This window comes from Capra hircus, chromosome 21 (genome assembly GCF_001704415.2).
Source record: "Capra hircus breed San Clemente chromosome 21, ASM170441v1, whole genome shotgun sequence".
NCBI lineage: Eukaryota > Metazoa > Chordata > Mammalia > Artiodactyla > Bovidae > Capra > Capra hircus.
Genome location: NC_030828.1, coordinates 30,731,658 through 30,751,184, shown reverse-complemented (window position 1 = coordinate 30,751,184; position 19,527 = coordinate 30,731,658). Strand labels below are relative to the sequence as shown.

General features: G+C 35.7%; 2 protein-coding genes across 3 annotated transcripts in view; one reads left to right on the top strand and one right to left on the bottom strand.

Moving 5' to 3' along the window:
• The window catches only part of NRG4 (neuregulin 4), a 186,047-nt gene extending 175,150 nt beyond the window's left edge, over positions 1 to 10,897 (top strand). The window contains exon 8 of the mRNA XM_018066097.1: positions 10,639 to 10,897. Within this exon, the coding sequence (XP_017921586.1) occupies positions 10,639 to 10,745 (107 nt within the window). The 3' untranslated portion in view covers positions 10,746 to 10,897. The remainder of the gene's footprint in view (positions 1 to 10,638) is intronic.
• UBE2Q2 (ubiquitin conjugating enzyme E2 Q2) overlaps positions 1 to 19,527 on the bottom strand; it is a 61,631-nt gene that overhangs the window by 29,125 nt on the left and 12,979 nt on the right. For both annotated transcript variants that reach the window (XM_018066096.1, XM_018066095.1), the window contains exons 3-8: positions 16,730 to 16,834; positions 9,644 to 9,700; positions 6,713 to 6,853; positions 3,511 to 3,595; positions 2,086 to 2,146; positions 1,247 to 1,337 (exon numbers count right to left, since the gene is read on the bottom strand). In XM_018066096.1, coding sequence (XP_017921585.1) covers positions 1,247 to 1,337; positions 2,086 to 2,146; positions 3,511 to 3,595; positions 6,713 to 6,853; positions 9,644 to 9,700; positions 16,730 to 16,834 — 540 coding nt within the window. The remainder of the gene's footprint in view (positions 1 to 1,246; positions 1,338 to 2,085; positions 2,147 to 3,510; positions 3,596 to 6,712; positions 6,854 to 9,643; positions 9,701 to 16,729; positions 16,835 to 19,527) is intronic.

The following is a 19,527-nucleotide window of genomic DNA, read 5'->3' as shown; positions in this document are numbered from 1 at the left end:
GCTGCAAAACTGTCTTCCATGAAACCCATCCCTAGTGCCAAAAAGTTGAGGACTGCTGTTTGTTCTATCACACTAAAATGCACTGAAGCCTAACTGAAATAGAAAAGAAAAGTTTATCTGCAAGACAGCTGTTACACAATTTCTCAATTTCAGAGAACAAGTCAAAAACCAGCTCCAAATAATTAAAACATAATCCCTTAGAAATGATTCATAGTGTTTTTAAACAAAGGCTTAAAACCATTACACTTATCCAGAGTCCATAGTAAATCAATTCATTTTATCTAGATTCCATTGCTATTCTTCTTTAACTTTTGTTTTTTTGCAACTTGGAAAAAAAAAGTTGTTAAATACAACACATAAATTTAGAAAAGTATATAGGTATACTGTTACACATTAGCATGAAACTGTATCCACACAACCACCACCCTGGTCAAGAAACAGACAATAGCCAGTATCCAAGAAGCCCCTAGATGTCCCTTTCAGTTCACAACTCCCTCCTCTCACCTAGACGTACTTGCTATCTTAACTGTATGGTACTCGCATCTTCATTTCCAAGTATGAATCCATTAATGTTTCTCAGCCTTCTTTTCATTTCTGTCCCACTAACAAGCCTTTTTAGAGTATTTTTTTTTCCTAATTCCTCCCTGTCCTGCTCCCTCACCAAATTTTAACACCTCAGACATAGTGTGTATGTATATACATACTATGGCCCCTTGAACTGCTACAGACCTTCTTAACATCTAAGCCTTTTTCACTCCAAGGACCAATTTTCACTGCACTGGGTGTGGGGTGGGGAGCAAGGAAGGAGAGAGACCTGCCTCCAATGAGAATGCATGCCCTAAACAATTTAGTTTTACCTATTTTTGAGCTCTATATAAATGAAACTATACACAACATGTTTCTGGATCTGCTTTCTGCTCAAACTGTGTTCAAGATTCATCTATCTTGTTGTACATAGCTCTATTCCATTTTATGAATACCACAGTTCTCAATTTTACTGGGAGACACTTAGGTTATTTTTATTTGAGCCTATTATAAACAATGCTGCTTTGAACATTCCTGTGTTGTCTCCTGGCACATCTAAGTACTCATTTCTTGCAGACTGTATATCTAGAAGGAGAATTCCTGGACCATAGGGTACAAGTATCTTCTACTTTTCCAAATTATACCAAATAGTTTTCCAAAGCAATTGTACAAATATATGTTGCATTAGAAGCATATGTAGTCCCCTTACAATTTTTCTTACCTTAAAAGAGAAGTTAAGCAAAATATATTCTATGCCTTCTTTTTCTTTTAAAATCTGAAGATCACTGTGCAAAGGACTATCAGGATCCACCCTGAGAATTACAAAACAAAACAAAAAAAAATAGTTCAAACAAAAAGGTCAGATGTTTTTTCCTCACTAACTTCAAAAATGAACCATTCCAGAAGCTAACAACAGAGCCCCTGGGGCAAGTTTCAAACAGAGAAAGTCTAAAGTTGCTCTATGGCCCCTAGAAAAACAAATTACTATAGTCTCCAGTTCCTTGAGACAAAAATGTCCAGAGAAGAGACCACAGCATTCTAAATCTATTCTCTCATGCAAAGTTGGCAGTTATCCTAAAGGAAAGGGTCATATGTACATAGTCTTCTCAAGAACTCAAAAATTTAATCTGCTTCTCTCAAACTATATTATTAGACAAAGGGGTCAATGAGAGAAATTTACCAAGGACAAGTGAAATCACTAACAAAACCTAAATTTGTCTAAAATTGTTTATGTAAAGATCTCCTCATTTCTTACTTCGAGCACACAATGGATACACTCATCAAGCCATTTACACACGTTTGTTTGTATAGTTATCTCACTAACTCCGTGAAACACTTTCCCTCACAGCTGGCCCTTCTTTTTCTCCTCCTGCTTTCTCATTTTACTTATTAAGCCCAAGAAACAGCTCATTTTAACAACCTAAGAACTACTTCTATACAAACAGGATCTAAAATTCTAAGTAAAAGCCATAGTAAATAGGTACCGAATTAAGCAGGGAGGAAATCTCATTGTGACAGTCTACCATTAAAAAGAGTGTGTTAGCATAAAAAAGCACTTACTTCTGCAGTTTAACGTGCCAGTCATATAAACTGTCATTTATGAGTTCCACTGAATAAATCCCTGTAATGATATAGGGTACGTTAGTTACTCTTCACTTATCTTATAACTGTTGCACTTGATCTTATAACTATTGCTCTGCTGTAAATGTACACACTATATAGCCAACAAAAGCAAGAAATTCTGCTGTTAAAACAGAACAACTAAGTTGTAATGTAATAATTCTTGTGCTGGAACAGAGTATCTTATACCCTAAATAGACAGATAACTAAAGTCATCATGAAGGGGATTGTGGGGTTGAGAAACTGTTTACCATTCACTGCAAAAGGAAAAAAAAGATTATGCAAAACCACATGTACTTAAGACTTTTCCCCTATGCATATACAAACATTTCTATTAAAATGAAATCCCTCTAACATATAGTTTTATAATCTTTCAGGGGGCATTTTTCCAGTTTAGCATATAGAAATTTATTGTCAATTTTTAAAATAATTCTACAGTAATTTACTTTATGGATAAGCCATGATTTAATTAAGTTCACCATATATCTGGTTATTAATTTAATTTTTTGTTACTACAAAATAATGCCGTAACAAACGTGATGATTTAACATTTCGGTATAAATAGTATTCAAATATTAAACTTTATAAGGTTTCTACACACAAACTTTCAGACTTCTTATAAGAACTGTTAGGACACCAAAACTTGTAATAATCTCAGAAACAAGTTTGACTTATCTTGTTCTATTAAGGGGAGAGGCTGATTGTTTTTAAGTAAGCTCTAATGATTTAGATTTGATCACTCTGAAAAATTCTGAATGAATTATAATGCTACTTTTTTCAAAGAAAGTAAAGTTTGGCTCTTTATCTTATACAATACTGTTAGACTCTCTGCAATAGTATGCGGGAATTTTACATCAGTTATGGAGGTTCCACAATATTTAAGTCTTATTGGTTAAGAAAGAACTCTTAAGTCAAACTATAATTTTAAAAAAAAACCTATTTTAACTCTCTCTATAAGTTAATTATGTATATGAGTTTGTCATTTCAAAAAAGGAATAAAAAACATAAATTAACTTGGCAATAGTTCTTTGTACAATAAAACATATTCATCTTATTTACTTTCTAAAGCAGATATTTCTTGTACCTTTCCCAGAAGATAAAAATCCTATGAATTAATCCCTATCAACAAGAAGACAAAAAATGTGTCCATAAAAACAATTTCTAAAAATCCAAACAATAAGTGAACTCATCCTATTTTATCCCCTACATCTTTTGGTTACTTAAATTTGCATTTGCATTTCACATTCCTAAAATAAAGTTAATAAACATTTCTGTTTCTGTCCAGTTATACTATGAGAAATGAAGTTATATTATATCTGAAAACTTTAGGCATAAGGACAACAGCAGAGATCCAGAGGTCCTTACCTGTTTTATAACTCTGTGATCTGTATATGTCCCTGAGCTCTTTCATAAGTCTATCTGAAGCTTGTACAGACCCAGACACTGCACCCTGAAACATAAAACTTGCTGTTTACCAGGATTTATTGATTCAAACAACTGAAGATTTAAGGTATCTGAACCTGAAATGAATGTTCACGATGAGACTGTAAAAATGGATCACCACTTAACATTTTAAGAAGTCAAAAAAATTAAATCAATGATCATAAAGTTGCAACAGGAATACAAATTTGGAACAGGTCTGATTCATTTACTATTTGTCATCTGAAAAAAAAAGACTAATTTATGTCCAGATCACCACGACCACTTCAATAGCCTAGAACTAATAAGGGTCTATTTCAAATTCATCAATTTTTTAAAAATTTATTTTCTTTTTTGTGGTTTTACTGGGGTGGGAAGTTTCATGTTCACAGCAAAGTTAAGAGGACAGTACAGAGATTTCCTATATAACTGCCCTTCACAATCAATAGTCACCCTCATTATCAAGCATCCTTCAGGGGCATACTTCTTACAACTTATAAACCTATTTGGACACATCATCACACCATCTTTGGTTCACTTTTGGTGCTGTACATTCTGTGGATCTGGACAAATGTATAATGACATACATCCACATGTTACAGTGACATACAAAGTATTTTCATTGCCCAAAAAGTCCTCAGCACTTCACCTAGTAACCCCACCCCATCCCCCAATGGCTGGCAACCACGGATCTTTTTACTGTCTCCATAGTTTTGCCTTTTCCAGAATGCCATGTAATTGAAACACAGTCTGCAACCTTTTCAGATCGGCTCCTTTCACCTGTAACATGGATTTAAGGTTCCTCCACACCTATGTCCTGTCTTGACAACTCATTACTTTTTTTTCTATCAGGGATTAATATTCCATTGCCTGGATGTATTACAGTTTATTTGCTCTCCTACCAAAGATGATCTTGGTTGCTTCCAAGCTTTGGCAGCTATGAACAAAGCTGCTATAAACATCTATGTGCAGGTTTTTGTGTGGACATAACTTTTGAGTTTATTTGGGCAAATACCAAGGAGCTCAACTGCTGGATTGTATGGTAAGAATATGTTTAGTTTTTAAAGAATCTGCCAGACACTATTTTCCCTCAGCAATCAGAAAAGTTTCCTGTTGCTCCATATCCTCACCAGTCATTTGGTATTGCCAGTGCTCCAGATTTTGGCCGTTTTAATAGATGTGTAGGGGTTCCATGCATTTTTGAAAATTACTAGAAGACCCTCAACATGATACATTAACTAAAGCAGTTTCCTTATAATCAAGAATAATATACTAATAATCTATAGTTTACATATTAAGAAATAGAGAAACATGTCCACATACATACAACTGGTTTCAGTACTTTTCAGTGTTCCAACTTCTCTGAAGATTAAAAGGCACCAGTATCTTATCCTAAGACTGAATACGAATAGAACTATTTATCATAATAAAAATATTTAGAATGTCTTCTGAATTAAAAAACAGAAAAGAAAACCTGACCTTGTAAAATTTTATTTTTTTTTTAATATAAATTTATTTAATTGGAGGCTAATTACTTTACAATATTGTATTGGTTTTGCCATACATCAACATGAATCTGCCACAGGTATACACGTGTTCCCCATTCTGAACTCCCCCTCCCACCTCCCTCCCCATATCATCCCTCTGGGTCATCCCAGTGCACCAGCCCTGAGCATCCTGTATCATGCATCAAACCTGGACTGGCAATTCATTTCACATATGATATTACATATGTTTCAATGCCATTCTCCCAAATCATCCCACCTTCGCCCTCTCCCACAGAGTCCAAAAGACTGTTCTGAACATCTGTGTAAAATTTTAAATGCTGCACCTTAAAAACTGCACTACACTTTAAGGTGAGGTAGAAAATCTGGCTACGTTATTTGATGAGTTAAAACCCCAGTTTCACATCTGTAGAGTAGGAAGAATATTTCCCACAGTGGTTATGAAAATTAAATGCAAAGGCATATAAAAAGTTTAAAGGACTTAGTATGTGTCATGTGATAGTATTCAACAATTTGTAGCTGTTTGACTATAACACACAAACTGGATGCAATCACAAGATATAGAAAGTAAGAGTAAATATCTTTAACTTGAATACCACAAGCTTTTATTTATTTTTTAATAATCAAGGTAAAGACTTGGCTAAATTTCTTTGCTCTCTAAAGAAAGATCTGCCAGTTATATTAGTACAGTAAGTAAGACTGACGACATGAGAGTCATCTTCCTATTTACAACACTTCTCATCTCCTTGCACAACAATTCACTCCCTGTGTTTGAGAATCTGTGCTCAGGACAAAAGAACTGGTTCTCAGATTTCATGGGGTTGATAAACAGCTTTAACAGAAAGGCAGTAGGTAAACAGTTAAGTGTTGAGATGGAGAGCTAGACTTTCATTTGATATTTCTCTACATTGAACATTTATATACATCATTCTCCTTTATTATTTACAAAGATCATCTAAACGGTACATAATGTCCACGTTATAGAGTTGGGAAACTGAAGCCACACAGCTGTGTTTGTTACCATGCTGCTTCATATAAAAGATGTTAAGTCAAAAGAAAAAGTTACATTTGGTTCTGTCATGGCAGAACAAACCAGATGCCAGCTTCATGAAGAGGAGAATTTGAATTATACTTTGTAGGAGAGACTGAATTTAAATTTACAGATCCCATAGGAAAAGGGTAAAGAGAGAAAACAGGATAAGCAGGTTGGACAGTAACTGATTTCAGATGAACAGAGTAGAAAAGCAGATGAACAGGGTAGAAAGGCGCTATCAGTAGATGAGAAATGTTAGGGGAAAAAGTAAAACTAGGGCAATAAAACATATGACTGAATCTACTACCAAGGCAGGGATGGAGAGGCCTGGCTGAGGTTGGTATCTTATTGAATTGCTCTGTATTCCTATACAGCTGACTCTTGAACAAGATGAGTTGGAACTGCATGGATCCACTTATATGCAGATTTTTTCAATAAATACATACTACACTATCTGCAGTTAGTTGAATCCTTGGATGTGGAACTGCGGATACAGAAGGCTGGCTGTAGTTACATGTGGATTTCTGACTGTGTAAGGTCAGCATCCAAGGGTCAACTGTAATTATTTAACCACAAAAGTCCAGGTTCTAGATACTTATACAATACTTACATTGAGATGGTCTTGCCTTTGAGTCTTCCTAATTTTCTCTAATATTGCCAAATTTTCTTTTTCAATTCCTTCATCCTCTGACTTTTTCCCACTAATAGGCTCTTCTTCCTTCATCTCATAATGATCCAAGTCTTCTATATCCTACAAAAAATTTAAAAATTTAGCTACTCAAGCTCATGCCAAAAGTTAAATTATTCTTGACCTAGAAAATAGAAGAGAGAAATACATGTATCTTATGAGGAGAGGAGAAAAGCTTTTACCATTCAATTTAAAAGGTTCTCTCCTTTTATATCGTATATTTTAAAGCTAGAAACTGAGTAAAGCATATTTAATAATTTTACAAAGCCATAACCATCTTAAATGGCTTTAAATCTCCTATTAAGAGGAATTTTTGAAATAGTACAGCATGAGGCACCAAGAACTTTAACTTGACTTCTAAAAATCCATTAGATTTAGTTTAGTACCTAGTCTAAAATGTGAACACAGATATAGGCACAAATCTATTTGCCCATTTCAACTTTATAACCACAAAAACAAAATTTTCATGTGCAAAATATCAGAACAGTTCATTAATAGAATGCCAGAAGACCATTAAAATGCCAATACAGTATAATGGCTTCTTCTATATCAATAATGAAATAAAAGACACAATACAAAATTGAATACACAGAATGTAAATTATGTCAAAATAAGCACAGAAAAAAAAGGACATATACTAAAATACTATTATCAGTGTTTTTTCTTCTTTTCCAAGTTTTCTGTAGTGAGCACATATTGATTTTTTATAATTAGGAAAAAAGTTAAAAAAAGAATTCAAACACCATCTCTAGGTCAACATCATTTATCTCCACATAATTCTTCTCCCTCCTTTCCCTTATTATCTGCTTTTACACATTTAAAGATTCTGCATACGTTTGTATAAATCTATTATCTTACTTCCAACTTTACTTCAGTCATCAAAATCTCTAAAGTAGTAGTCTATATGTTATCTCCATTTTATCAAGCAGATTAATTCATGATTTCTAAACCAGGTTGATTTAGACCACTTCCATCCAGACTCAATGATCTTTTTCTTGGACTGCCATCTCTTCAACTCCTATTCCTTTCTTATTTAGACCCTGTCTAGGACTTCACACTTCATAGAGCTGATTTCCCCTGGATTGCACATTTCAGCTACGATTTACCATCTACACTTGTTTTCTTCAGAGTGCTGGGTTGTATCTCCTCCTCCAACTTAAACCTCAGCCATATTCCAACCCACAAAATTTTTCCACTCAGTATTAAACAACACAGAAGTCATCATTATCATCTTTACAAAACAATATTCACGGTATACTATTTTCTTCTTAAGGCCTTATCAACAATCACACCAAATATAAACAAATATTGTCTCTAATTAAAAACTCAGCCATCTGCTTTTTCTAGACAAACTTGCTTTCCAAGACTCCAACACATCAATCTTCTTCCAAAAGGACAACCTCCAGTGTGCTCACATACCATGCCCAGGGTTGTTCTGGGCCTTTTTACCACATTATTTTAGTTGCCTTGAATATCTTTTCACCTGTCCTAATCTGACATCTCCAAAGTCTATTCTACCTTTCCAGGTTTCCCCAAATGTTGCTATCCTTCCCTCATATTATCTCGTGAATGGAAAAAAGAAAGGTACATAAACTCTTTGAGTACAATATCTACTTTATTATATACTGGGCTCAATAAAAAGTTTAAAATTTTAATTCAGTTTATTCCAAAGTTAAACTCCATGTAAACATTAAAAAAAAACTTCCTGTATCTCCAAAATTCATTCTAATTGGATAATGTTAAGAATTATTTTAGGGCTTCCCTAGTGGCTCAGTGGCAAAGATTCTGCCTGCCAATGCAGAAGACACGGGTTCGATCCCTGGCCCAGGAAGACCCCATGTGCCACAGAGCAACTAAGCCCCTGCACCACAACTACTGAGCCTGTGCTCTAGAGCCCGGGAACGACAACTCTAGAGCCCATGTGCCATAACTACTGAAGCCCCCCCCGCCCTAGACAGAGTCTGTGCTGGGCAACAAGAGAAGCAACCACAATGAGAAGCCCACGCACTGCAAGGAAGAACAGACCCCGCTCTCTGCAACTAGAGAAAAACTGGCACAGCAACGAAGACTCAGCACAGTCAAAAATAAAGTTATTTTTTTCCAAAAAAGAATTATTTTTACTTCCAGACTCACAAAACAAACCTCCAACTACATTAGTTATAAGGCATCCTAAGAAGTGAACTTAAGATTTACATTTTTCCAAATCAAGAAAAATAAGGTAATAACCTGAATCAATTCTAAGACCCAAAACAGAAAAATGTTTTAAAACCAACGTTGTGGAACTTAAATGCCTTTTATCAGGTCAGTACAGAGAAAGAGATCTTCATTATGAAGTTTGAATTTAAATGCAAAGCTTCAGAGTCTGAAAACCTCTAAAATTTTATCAATGACTGGCAACTAGACTGATGTAAGCTCAATGTCTTTGGAATTTCCTCTTTGACACTCTTAAGTTTTCAATATGAAATAGTTTTCATTACTTCCAATGAATAGTCCCTTAAATGTTCTCAAATTCCCCTTTTATTCCAGCTTTTGAAACTTAGTAGTTCCTATTCTTAAACCAAATCAAGTTAAGTATTGACTACTATTAAATTCATATATAATTTTAGTACTAAATGTTAAGGGCTCTTATTTTCCATGAAATCAAATCCAAGGACATCAGATAAGCAATTTGCTAAAAAGCGTATGATGAATTAGAGATAAAGCCAGATTTTATAAACTGTATTAAACTTCAAATACAATGTGTTTCTCATTATTCCACATTAACAATGGTTTTAATAAAGGAGATTAGAAAATTACTAAAATGTCCAAAAATGAAGATATTTATGAAATGTTACTTTTACATAAAATACCTACTTCAGCCATCTCTTCCTCTTCCTCCTCTTCTGAAGTCACCTCTTCTGTTGTCCCATTCTGAAAAGAAAAAAATTTTGCCAGGACTACACCGAACAAGTAAGCACACAGCATATCGGAAGACTTTAGGGACAAACTACTTGTCACTGCAATTCCACTAACAGTTTATTAAAGCTGAAACATTTAATTTTAATTTTAACATTTAATTTTCTTAAATTCTGCTTTGACAAATATTTATCAGCTTTTTAAGAAAATTTTTGAAAAATTCAACTTAACAGATGCCTTAGAAATTAACAAAGGCAGAGTCAAATATAAAGCAAACAGAAAAAAATTTAAACATATTCTAATTAATATTTTAAATATTCTAATTTAAAATAAGAAAACATTTTATACATATCGCTATGCCTATAAGGCCAATGGCTTCTTTTTGGCTTAAAATACCCCAAACCAAGGGTTCCTTAAAATATCTACCTTTTAAGGTTTGAAAAACCTGAATCTTTCCATAAATTCTACAGTTTACATTTTAAAAGGTTAAATGCGTTATAAAGGCATAGACACTGCACAAAACTAAAAGTTATAAAGTAATCACCATTTCACTAAAGAGCGATTTTTCTTTTTTTATAACATGCTATTTACCACAGAATATATCTGTATAAGTTACAACTTAACTCTCATTCACAGAGAGTCAGATGGGGTTTTAAGAAGAGGTTTTATATCTAGTTTAATCAGAGTTCATAAAGACAAGCTTCCTGGACCCAGGGCACAGTTCTCCAGGACACAGAGTTCTCTAGGACTTTAAAAACTTGGTATTTTTTTTCCCCAGAAATTCCTACTCTATTTGTCCAACTACAGCTGGTAAGGATCACGCTCATATAGGAGATCAACCTTGCTGGCCTCTTAGTGTCAGTGTCAGAACCAGAGGAAAAAAAACAATTTTTTAATGTAACTCAATGCAGCAGCAAACTCTCCTAACAGAGTTCTCTCTTCTTTTTACTTAGGAACTACAATGGCCACCTGTCAAGCACTTCCCATTCACACGCCACAGGCAGAGTACAGGTCTGAAAAACCAGGAGAGGCCACAGCAGAGAAGAGTGACAACTGCTAAGGACACGCACAACAACTCATACCCCATCTAAAAATGAGGAGATAATCAGGGATCACCAGATATTTGAAGAAACTAGCAATCTGAAAGAAAGGCACCAAGTTAAACAAGCAGAAGTGCCCTGAAGCATGATCAATGAAAGCAATAAAACAATTTAAAATCTGAATTGGAGGGACTTGCCTGGTGGTCCAGCAGTTAAGAAATCACCTTCCAATGCAGGGGATATAGGTTCGACCCCTGGTCGGGGAACTAAGATGCCATATGCCACAGGGCAACAACTACTGAGCCCTTACACCCTTGGAGCCCACACACCATGACTAGAAAACAGTCCATGAACTGTGACAAAGACCCAGCGTGCTGCAACTTAAGACCAAAAATTAAACAAATACTTTAAAAAATCTAACTGGAATCTTTAGCAGTAATTGAGAAGATACTGCATCCACAAAATCTAAAAATATTACTATGTGAAAGAACAAGAGAGTTCTGGGAAATCAAAAATATCTCCCCTCAAAGGAAAAAAAAAAACAACTTAGTAGAAGGGCCAGAGAGCACAACGGACCTGAATGAACAAAATATTTATGATTAAAGAAGACAACCAAACTGTGACATTCCCCTAAAATGTGGAGAAAAAGGAGATGGGGGGTGGGGTGGGAAGAAGGTGATTAAAATAAGAGAAGAGTTAAGGGAAAAGAGAGCAGAATATAAAGAAACAATATTCATTCAGAAAATGAGGGAAAGAAAGAGACAAATGTTACCAACCTAAAGAAGGATGTCAAAATATCAAGTAGCTCTGAATGCCCCAAAGTAATGCTGAAAAGTAAAACCCCATACTTTACAGTTAAAGAAAAAAAAACACATCAATTTCCAGAGAGAAAAAGTATAAAGAACTAAGAATCAGACAGGTTTCAGACTTTTCATCTGTAACAAAATATACCAGAAGAAAAAAATGTAAAGAACTTGGAAAAGACTCAGCTATGAATTTAGAATTCCCTGAGTTCCATCAAGATGCAAGCCATACCTGTGTTTATTCAGCACTGGATCCTTAGCACTTACACAGAGTACTTTACAGAAAGTCAAATACATATATTAAATAAATAATAAAAACAGACACTGAGTAGTCAAGGAACACTCCTCATATCCACCCTCAGAAATCCTTTCTAGAAAGAAGAATACATTAGTCAGAGATATATTTCAGAGAGGGGTAACCACGGAGTACAAGAAACAGCAATAATCAAAAGACATCACTGGTTAAGTCTAAGCAACTGCTGCTAATGCAGCTCAAAGTTTACAGGCCATATTCTGATCACAGTGAAAAACTAAAAACCCCAAAGCTGCCTGAGAATCTTTAAAAATTTTTTCTAAATAATTTTTGAATTTAAGAAGAAATTGACCTTCATATGCCCCTGTAATTCAATTCCTAAATACATGCCCAGAGACATACTTGCACAGGTGTACCATGTACTATAGACAAAAATTATCATGGGAGCACTGTTCCTAATAGCAAACTGGAATCAAACCAGAAGTCAGTAAACAGTCAAATGGATGAGTATGTACGGTACAATGGAATACATACAGCAATAATAAAGAACTATAACTACACACCATCTAAATGAACACACTCACAATGCTGAGCCAAAGACAGACATGAAAGAATACACAGATAGTATAACTCTTTAATATGAAGCTCAAAAACAGGCAACACTAAACCATATTGTTCAGGGATGGATATATGAGCAATAAAACTAGAGAAAAGTAAGGGGAGGATTACATATAGGAGAATGATACTCTGGAAAGGGCCTGAAGAAGATTTCTGCAGTGCAAGCAATGTTCTGTTTCTTTACCTGAGGGGTGGCTAGGCAATAGTTGCCAGGTATTCCCTATCACTAGTTATTATTCTAAACTTATGCCTATATACTTTCAATACATATTATTTAAAACTTTTTCTTGTAAAATATAAGAAAAGTAATATGAACGAGAGATGGACTCAAACTACTTAAGACATACAAACTGTTTAGAAAATAAGTAAATTTTAAGATCTATACAATAAAGTCAAACAACACTGTAAAAGAAAACAAATGCCCTTACATGTTTCATTATAAGATTTAAATCACATTGATCCAGTAAACTAAAAGAGAAAAAGAAATGATTAGGACTAGAGAAAAAAATAAAAACATTTAACAAATAAAACTAAGGGTCAATTCTTTCAAAAGACCATTATAATAAAACAGACAAGCCTCAAGATAAAGAAAACTTTAGAAAAGATTATAACCACAGATGAAGATGATGCAAAAAGTGAATACTACTGATTGAAGAAATGGAAAATCTAAGTAGAATATTACATAAAAAAGAAAAATGGAACGGGCTCAGATGTTTGTTTAAATCAGGGCTTCTCAACCTTGGAACTATTGATATTCTTGAACCAAATGACTGTTTGTTGTGGGGAACTGTCCTGACATTGCAGGATATTTAGTAACATCCCCTCTACCCACAAAAAGCCAACAGCACACTCCTCCACCCCTGCCAGCATGACGATACAAAGTATCTCCAAATACTTTCACGTGTCCCATGGGAGGCAAAACTACCCCCTAGCTGAAAATTGATTTCAACTGTTTGAGATTTTAGAAAAAAAAATACACAAAGCTTCCCAAGTTATGATACTGCTTATACTCTGATACCAAAATTAAACAAGAGGAGCCTAAAAGAAAAGAGACTATATTAGATTCTACTTAAAGTAGAAAAACCCAATATAAAGTATCATATCTATTGTGTTCTACCCCCAACTCCCAACCTACATAGGTACTGAATGTTTATTATGTGAATGCAAGGAAGAGTCAAAATTAGGAAACTTATGCATGTAATTTATGTTATATCCCTACATGGAATTATTAATATATGCATGGTCATGAAAAACAAGGTAGGTCTATATGTATTGTGTCCATGATATACTGTTAAGTGAAAAACCTATGTTTTCTAAAGAAGCAAAGCTGAACATAGAATATACTTTTCTCCCATCTCTTTGCTGAGGCTCCACTAGAACTACAATGAAGACATACCATGAAGGTCGAACACTGTACAAACACACAGTGTAACAACAACAAAAGAGGGCTACCAGCAGAAAAGACAACTCATGCTAGGAGATGACAGTGACCTGGAGAACGGTAATTTAAGTGGAGCAAACAAGAAAAGCTACAGGTTAGGGGATAAATCGGCAGGCTAACCTGTCCCGCAGGTTAGACACCAGGAGAGCTGGACAGGAGTGAGGCACAGACTAACCAAAGGCCAACGACAGAGCAGGCTGTCTAGCCCCCAGAACACACCGCTCTCCTAAGAAGAACTCTGGCAGACACATCTGTCTCAAGCAGGAGACAAGGTTTCACGTCCAGAGAAACCAGACAGTTCCAGCCATCATTTATGATTATACCAAGAAACAGGGAGTGGAGGATAAGGGATGGAAGCCAGCTTAAATTCCTCCAAAGAGCTGTATCAGTTGGCAAGTCTTGGCCTCAAAGAACTCCTTATCAGCTTTTTAGTACCTCTTTCAAATACGAATGAAAAAAAAGGAAAAAATATGAAAAAGCAACAGAATAAAGAGATATATGAGGAAAGTCTTCAAAAAGAAAAAAACAAACCAAGATAAATTAGAAAAAAAATTATTAAACTTATTAGAAATAGAGATGCTTGAGGGAGAATATCAAAGTAACTCCTTAAAAACACTTATGATTACATCAACAAAACAAAAATAGAATGCTACGAATAAGGAATAATCAGGGAACAAGCTTTTAGAACTTATAGTTTGTTCATGTTTGGAGAGGACCCACAATGACCACACTCCCGGCATTCACCCTCATATGGACCCTGCCCACTGTCAATCTGGGCTGGCCCTGTGACTTGCTTTAACCAGTAAACATGGTAGAAATGACACTGTGCCAATTCCAGATCTAAACTTTAAAAAAAGCCTGACAGCGTCCACTTTTGTGCTCTTAAAAGCCAAAAATAAGAATTCTGACTACCTTTCTAAAGGAAGAGAAGCCACAATAAGAGACCCGGAATGATGAGATGCCATGTGGTAAGAAGGGCCATGTGAGGAAAGAGCAGGCATCAGGCATGCAAACAAAGAAGCCATGTTGGACATTCCAGTGCGTCACATGTCCAAATAACGAGTCCCAGCCACTCTCTGACTGCACAGTGAGGTCAGCAGAAAACCTGTCCAACTAAGCCTAACCAACCCACATAATCCTAAGAGAGAGAAGAAAGTGTTGTTTAAGCCATTAAGTTCTGGGGTAACTGGTTAAGCAGTAATAAAGAGCCAAAATAAAACTTATAAAGTTATGACTATTCAAATAAAGTTTTCAAAAATTGAAAGGTAAATGTTTCAGAATTTGAAATTAAGACAAAGAGACAGAATATAGTGATAATAAGATACAAAGATTCAAGCAAGGAGGTCTAAAATCCTACTGGTAGGTATTCCAAGGTGAACAAAGAAAAGAATGGGAAGGAGAAAGTGCCACAGGGAAAAATATAAGAACATCCACCCAAAAAGAAAGACTCAAGAGCCCAAATTTGACAAGGCCCATCCATACTAAGTGCTCAAAAACAACGGAAAACCAAACAAACCACGACTCAGTAAACCACTGTGATATTTCAGAACGCCAAGGGAAGGACAAAGTCCTAGAAGCTTCCTGAAAGTCACACAGAGATGACTAAGAAGGGCACACCACTACTGACTAGACGACAGCACAGTCTGAAATTCTGAGGTGAAATTTTTTTCAACCAAGAATTACACATTCAACCAAACTATCAATCAAGTGACGAATATAATAGCAGTTAACATTTATTGGGCGTTTATTATGCATCAGGCATTGCCCTAAATTATTTATATGTAACAACCTATTTAATCTTTACATGTCCCCCCAAATATACATATTACTAGCATTTCTCCCATTTTGCAAATGGGAACCTGATGAAAATACTGCTAGGTAACTAGCCTAAGCTAACTAGTAATACAACTAATGAGCAGTAGATCAAGATTCAAACTGATGGTGGTCTGGTCTTTTTTTTTTTTTAGAAGTTAACTCAGAAATGTGCCACCTCTTCATGTTTTCTTAAGATTTTACTTGACTAAAATCATTTTACTCCAGAGAAAGGAAAAGAGAAAGAAACATGAAATCTGAAAACAATGTATCTACTACTCCAGTAGAAGAGACAGGAAAAATTTCAAGATGACCGCTGAATAGCCAGCCCAGAAAAAAACCTGCTGAGACTGGTACAGAAGAAACCAAAGGCTGAAGAAGAGAGGGGAGATCTCACAGAAAAGAAACAGGACATAACTTTTTTAAACTAAGAATTATTACTAAGGAAGAGACCACAAAGCAAAACGTTGTACAAAGGAAATATAACAGGAAACTACACTACAAAGTCCTAATGATAAGTGATGATTATTCATATGACTAAATATAAAGATGTTTTAGGAAGGGGAGGTGGGTGGGTAAGTGGGTGGTATAAGAGTTAAATCTTTATTATAGTACAAGTCACGAAATTATACCTAAATAGGTAAATCCAGAAATCCAGAGAAGTTAGAGGTGGTGGTGAGCAAGTGGGTACTTTCTGCTGCATGGAGGAGATAACATTCGAGTTAGGCCTTTAGAAGCACAAAAGGGCAGAGAGATGGCATTCTCAGGTGAAGGTAAGTAAATAAACAAAAGCAAACAATTGCAGAAGCAAGGAACAGTTACAGCAACCAGAAATATTAACAACAAAAAGGTGGTGATGGGGACAAGGGCGATTGTTTGCCTGTCCTAGTAAATATAACCAGCAGCTCCCAAGAGTGAAAAGGCTATTTTTAGTATCTAAAACAAACAAAACAATTCAACAGGAAAACAAAAACTAACTTCTAAATAAGTTGTATAATAATGAGAAATCGTCCTAATTTTATTTGTGCATGAAACAATGTATTTTAGCTCTTGAACACTTGAGAATTTTTACTTTACCTGACCCGTGGGTAGTGGTTGATCTAGCATCTCAACATCCAGGTGCTTAGGAAGGTTATATAATCTGCAGAGTTCACATATCAACCACTTCAATTGCTGACGAAGCTACAAAACACATTTCAGTAAATAAGCATTATGTTAAAGAGCCCTTAGAAGACATGAATAATGCTACAACTATTGTAACTAATCCAGTAGGAAATGGGGGAAAAAAAAGTTTACTATTGCTCAATTACAGCCTACAGATAAAATAACAATCTTAAGAAATATTTTTGGGGCTGCCTAGCAGAATTACATGAAAAAAATGGCAGAGGAAGAGAAGCTCCAAACACTGCCTAGTTTTCAGTTGTTAACTTCTTTTCTTAGTAACTTAAAAGAGTATATTAAGACATTAATGAGGCTACAGAAAACAGAAGCAGTGTTGTTGCACATGGATTATAAAATTATATATTTCACAGCCACTCATTTGAAAGTACAGAGGCAAATGTGGTCTAGCAGACAGAGCCTTGGAACCTAGGCAACCTTAGATACAGTACCTAATGTCCTGAGTCTGTCTCCTCATCTGGAAAATAAGGAAATTAAGACCTTCTCATAAGGGTAAAGATTAAAGGAAATCTGTGAAAACACTTGACACTTATAGGCTCTTAAGTGTTTGTCAAAAAAAAAAAAAAAGGCCTCACTAGGAAAACTGCAAAGAATAACTCCTTTCCACTTTTAAGAGCATATTTTTATGCTCTTATGCTTTCTAGAGCATATTTACTTTAAGGAAGCAAGGTAAATTATATGCACAAATATACTTTTCTTTCTTTAAAAAATATACATTGTTTTCAATGTATAAGTTTAGCACTGATTTCAGAAGAATGGTCACTATCAGTAGACCTGACTGGGAGCAAATAAGGCAACTTACTTCAATTGGTCAGAACAGTTTCCTAGATGTTGCCAACCAGGAAAAGAGATGAAGAGAAAGAAGCAGATTTATGAAAGACTAAGGGAAAACAGAAACAGAGTTAGAATAGGCTAAACAAAGCAAAGAACAAGCCTTTCCAAAGTGGACAATGGAGCAAATGAAAATGAGGAAAGCTGAGCAGTAAATTAGTATCAAAAGTATCCTCAAGCTTAAAAAACAGCAAAGCCCCACTGTGGATTTGTTCTCCACCTGATAAGCTCTGTTCTGTGCTCAGTACACAATAAAGAGGCGGCTGGGTGAGCTGGACAGACCTGGACACTCCACCCCCGGTACAGGAAGAACTCCCTGAGCACTGCAGGAGAGACGGCCGCGTGGTGGCAGAGGTGCCCCAGGCAGTAAGCAGCAGGGCCGTACACCTCCCGTGTCCCCAGAAAGGTGTTTTAGGATCAGAAGAAGAAACTAAGACCATGGGGCAAGAATTTAAGAAATATTTAGAAGGGAGAGGAACAAGTCTTAGAAATTTACTAGATAGTTTGGGGTTGAGGTGGCAGGGGTCAGGAAACACTGGTATAAAAAAGAACTCTAAGATAGTTCCCACATTCAGGAATGGGTAAGAACAACTTTCATTATTTCATTTTGCCCCATTCACAATCACAGAGAGAAATTTTTGAGGAAAAACGAGATGGGGGTGGTGGAGTACTAAGATGTAGATGAACTTAAATTTTAGATGTAATCATTTTGAACAGCCATGGCACATCTGAGTGAGATTCCCTGGATCTATGTGATATATAGACAAATAATGGGTGTCAAACTCAGGAGACAAAATTTTATCTAGAGATACAAATTTAGGAATCATTGGAATATAGGCCACAATTTAAGTACTGGGGCTAGAAGAGATTACGCAGAGAAAGCACAGAAAGAGAACAAAGAGGTGGACCAAGAAATAAGTGCTCAGAGCAGACCAAGGCAAGGTAGCAAGAGACAGAAACAGGAGAAAGTGATTTGATGGAAATTCTCAGAGGACAGAGACAGGACTGGTCTTTTATACTGACCACTTATCCCAAAGCCTGGCACAGAGCCAGGCAAGTTTTTAAAAACACTTTTCTGTGTCCTACTACTAAAAGTTTCCTGTATCCACCCAGGTTAAAAAAAGGTATGTACAAACCAGTGTACACATAGATATATATTTACTTATATATTTTTTACAGCACTGTATACATGCTTCCCTGGTGGCTTCGTCAGTAAAGAATCTGCTTCCAAAGCAGGAGACTGCCTGCAGCACAGGAGACCTGGGTTCCATCCCTGGGTCTGGAAAATCCCCTGAAGTAAATGGCAACCCACTCCAGTATTCTTGCTTGGGAATTCCCATGGACAGAGGGGCCTGGTGGACTACAGCGCGTGGGATCACAAGAGGCAGACACGACTTAGTGACTGAATCACCATACAAAAGGGGCCAGATTTCAGAAAATATGCTTTGCATTGATTTTTCACTTTAGTACATCTTGGAACGTTGCATGTGCTCTTGTGGAAAGACTGGCTGCATTAACAACATGATGTTCTATCATAAAACCATACAGCAATTTTTTTTTAACCAGCTCTTTCTTGGTGGACAGTAAAGCGTATGTGTTTGTTGAATGAAGGACTATTTCAAAAGGAAAGAGTGAACAGTATCAAAATGCTGCAGAAACTTTAGGACTAAAGAAGTAGTCCTGGATTTGGCAACTAGGGGTAAAAATTTTAGTACAACAAAGGTGGCAGCATCCATATTATAATGAATTAAATGTGAGAAAAGATAGCTTGTTTGATCAAGAAACTAGATTATAAAATAACTGGCAGAGAGCACAAGAAAGAGTAGAGGATGAGTTTGTTTTTTTATGTAAATACTCGTTCATAA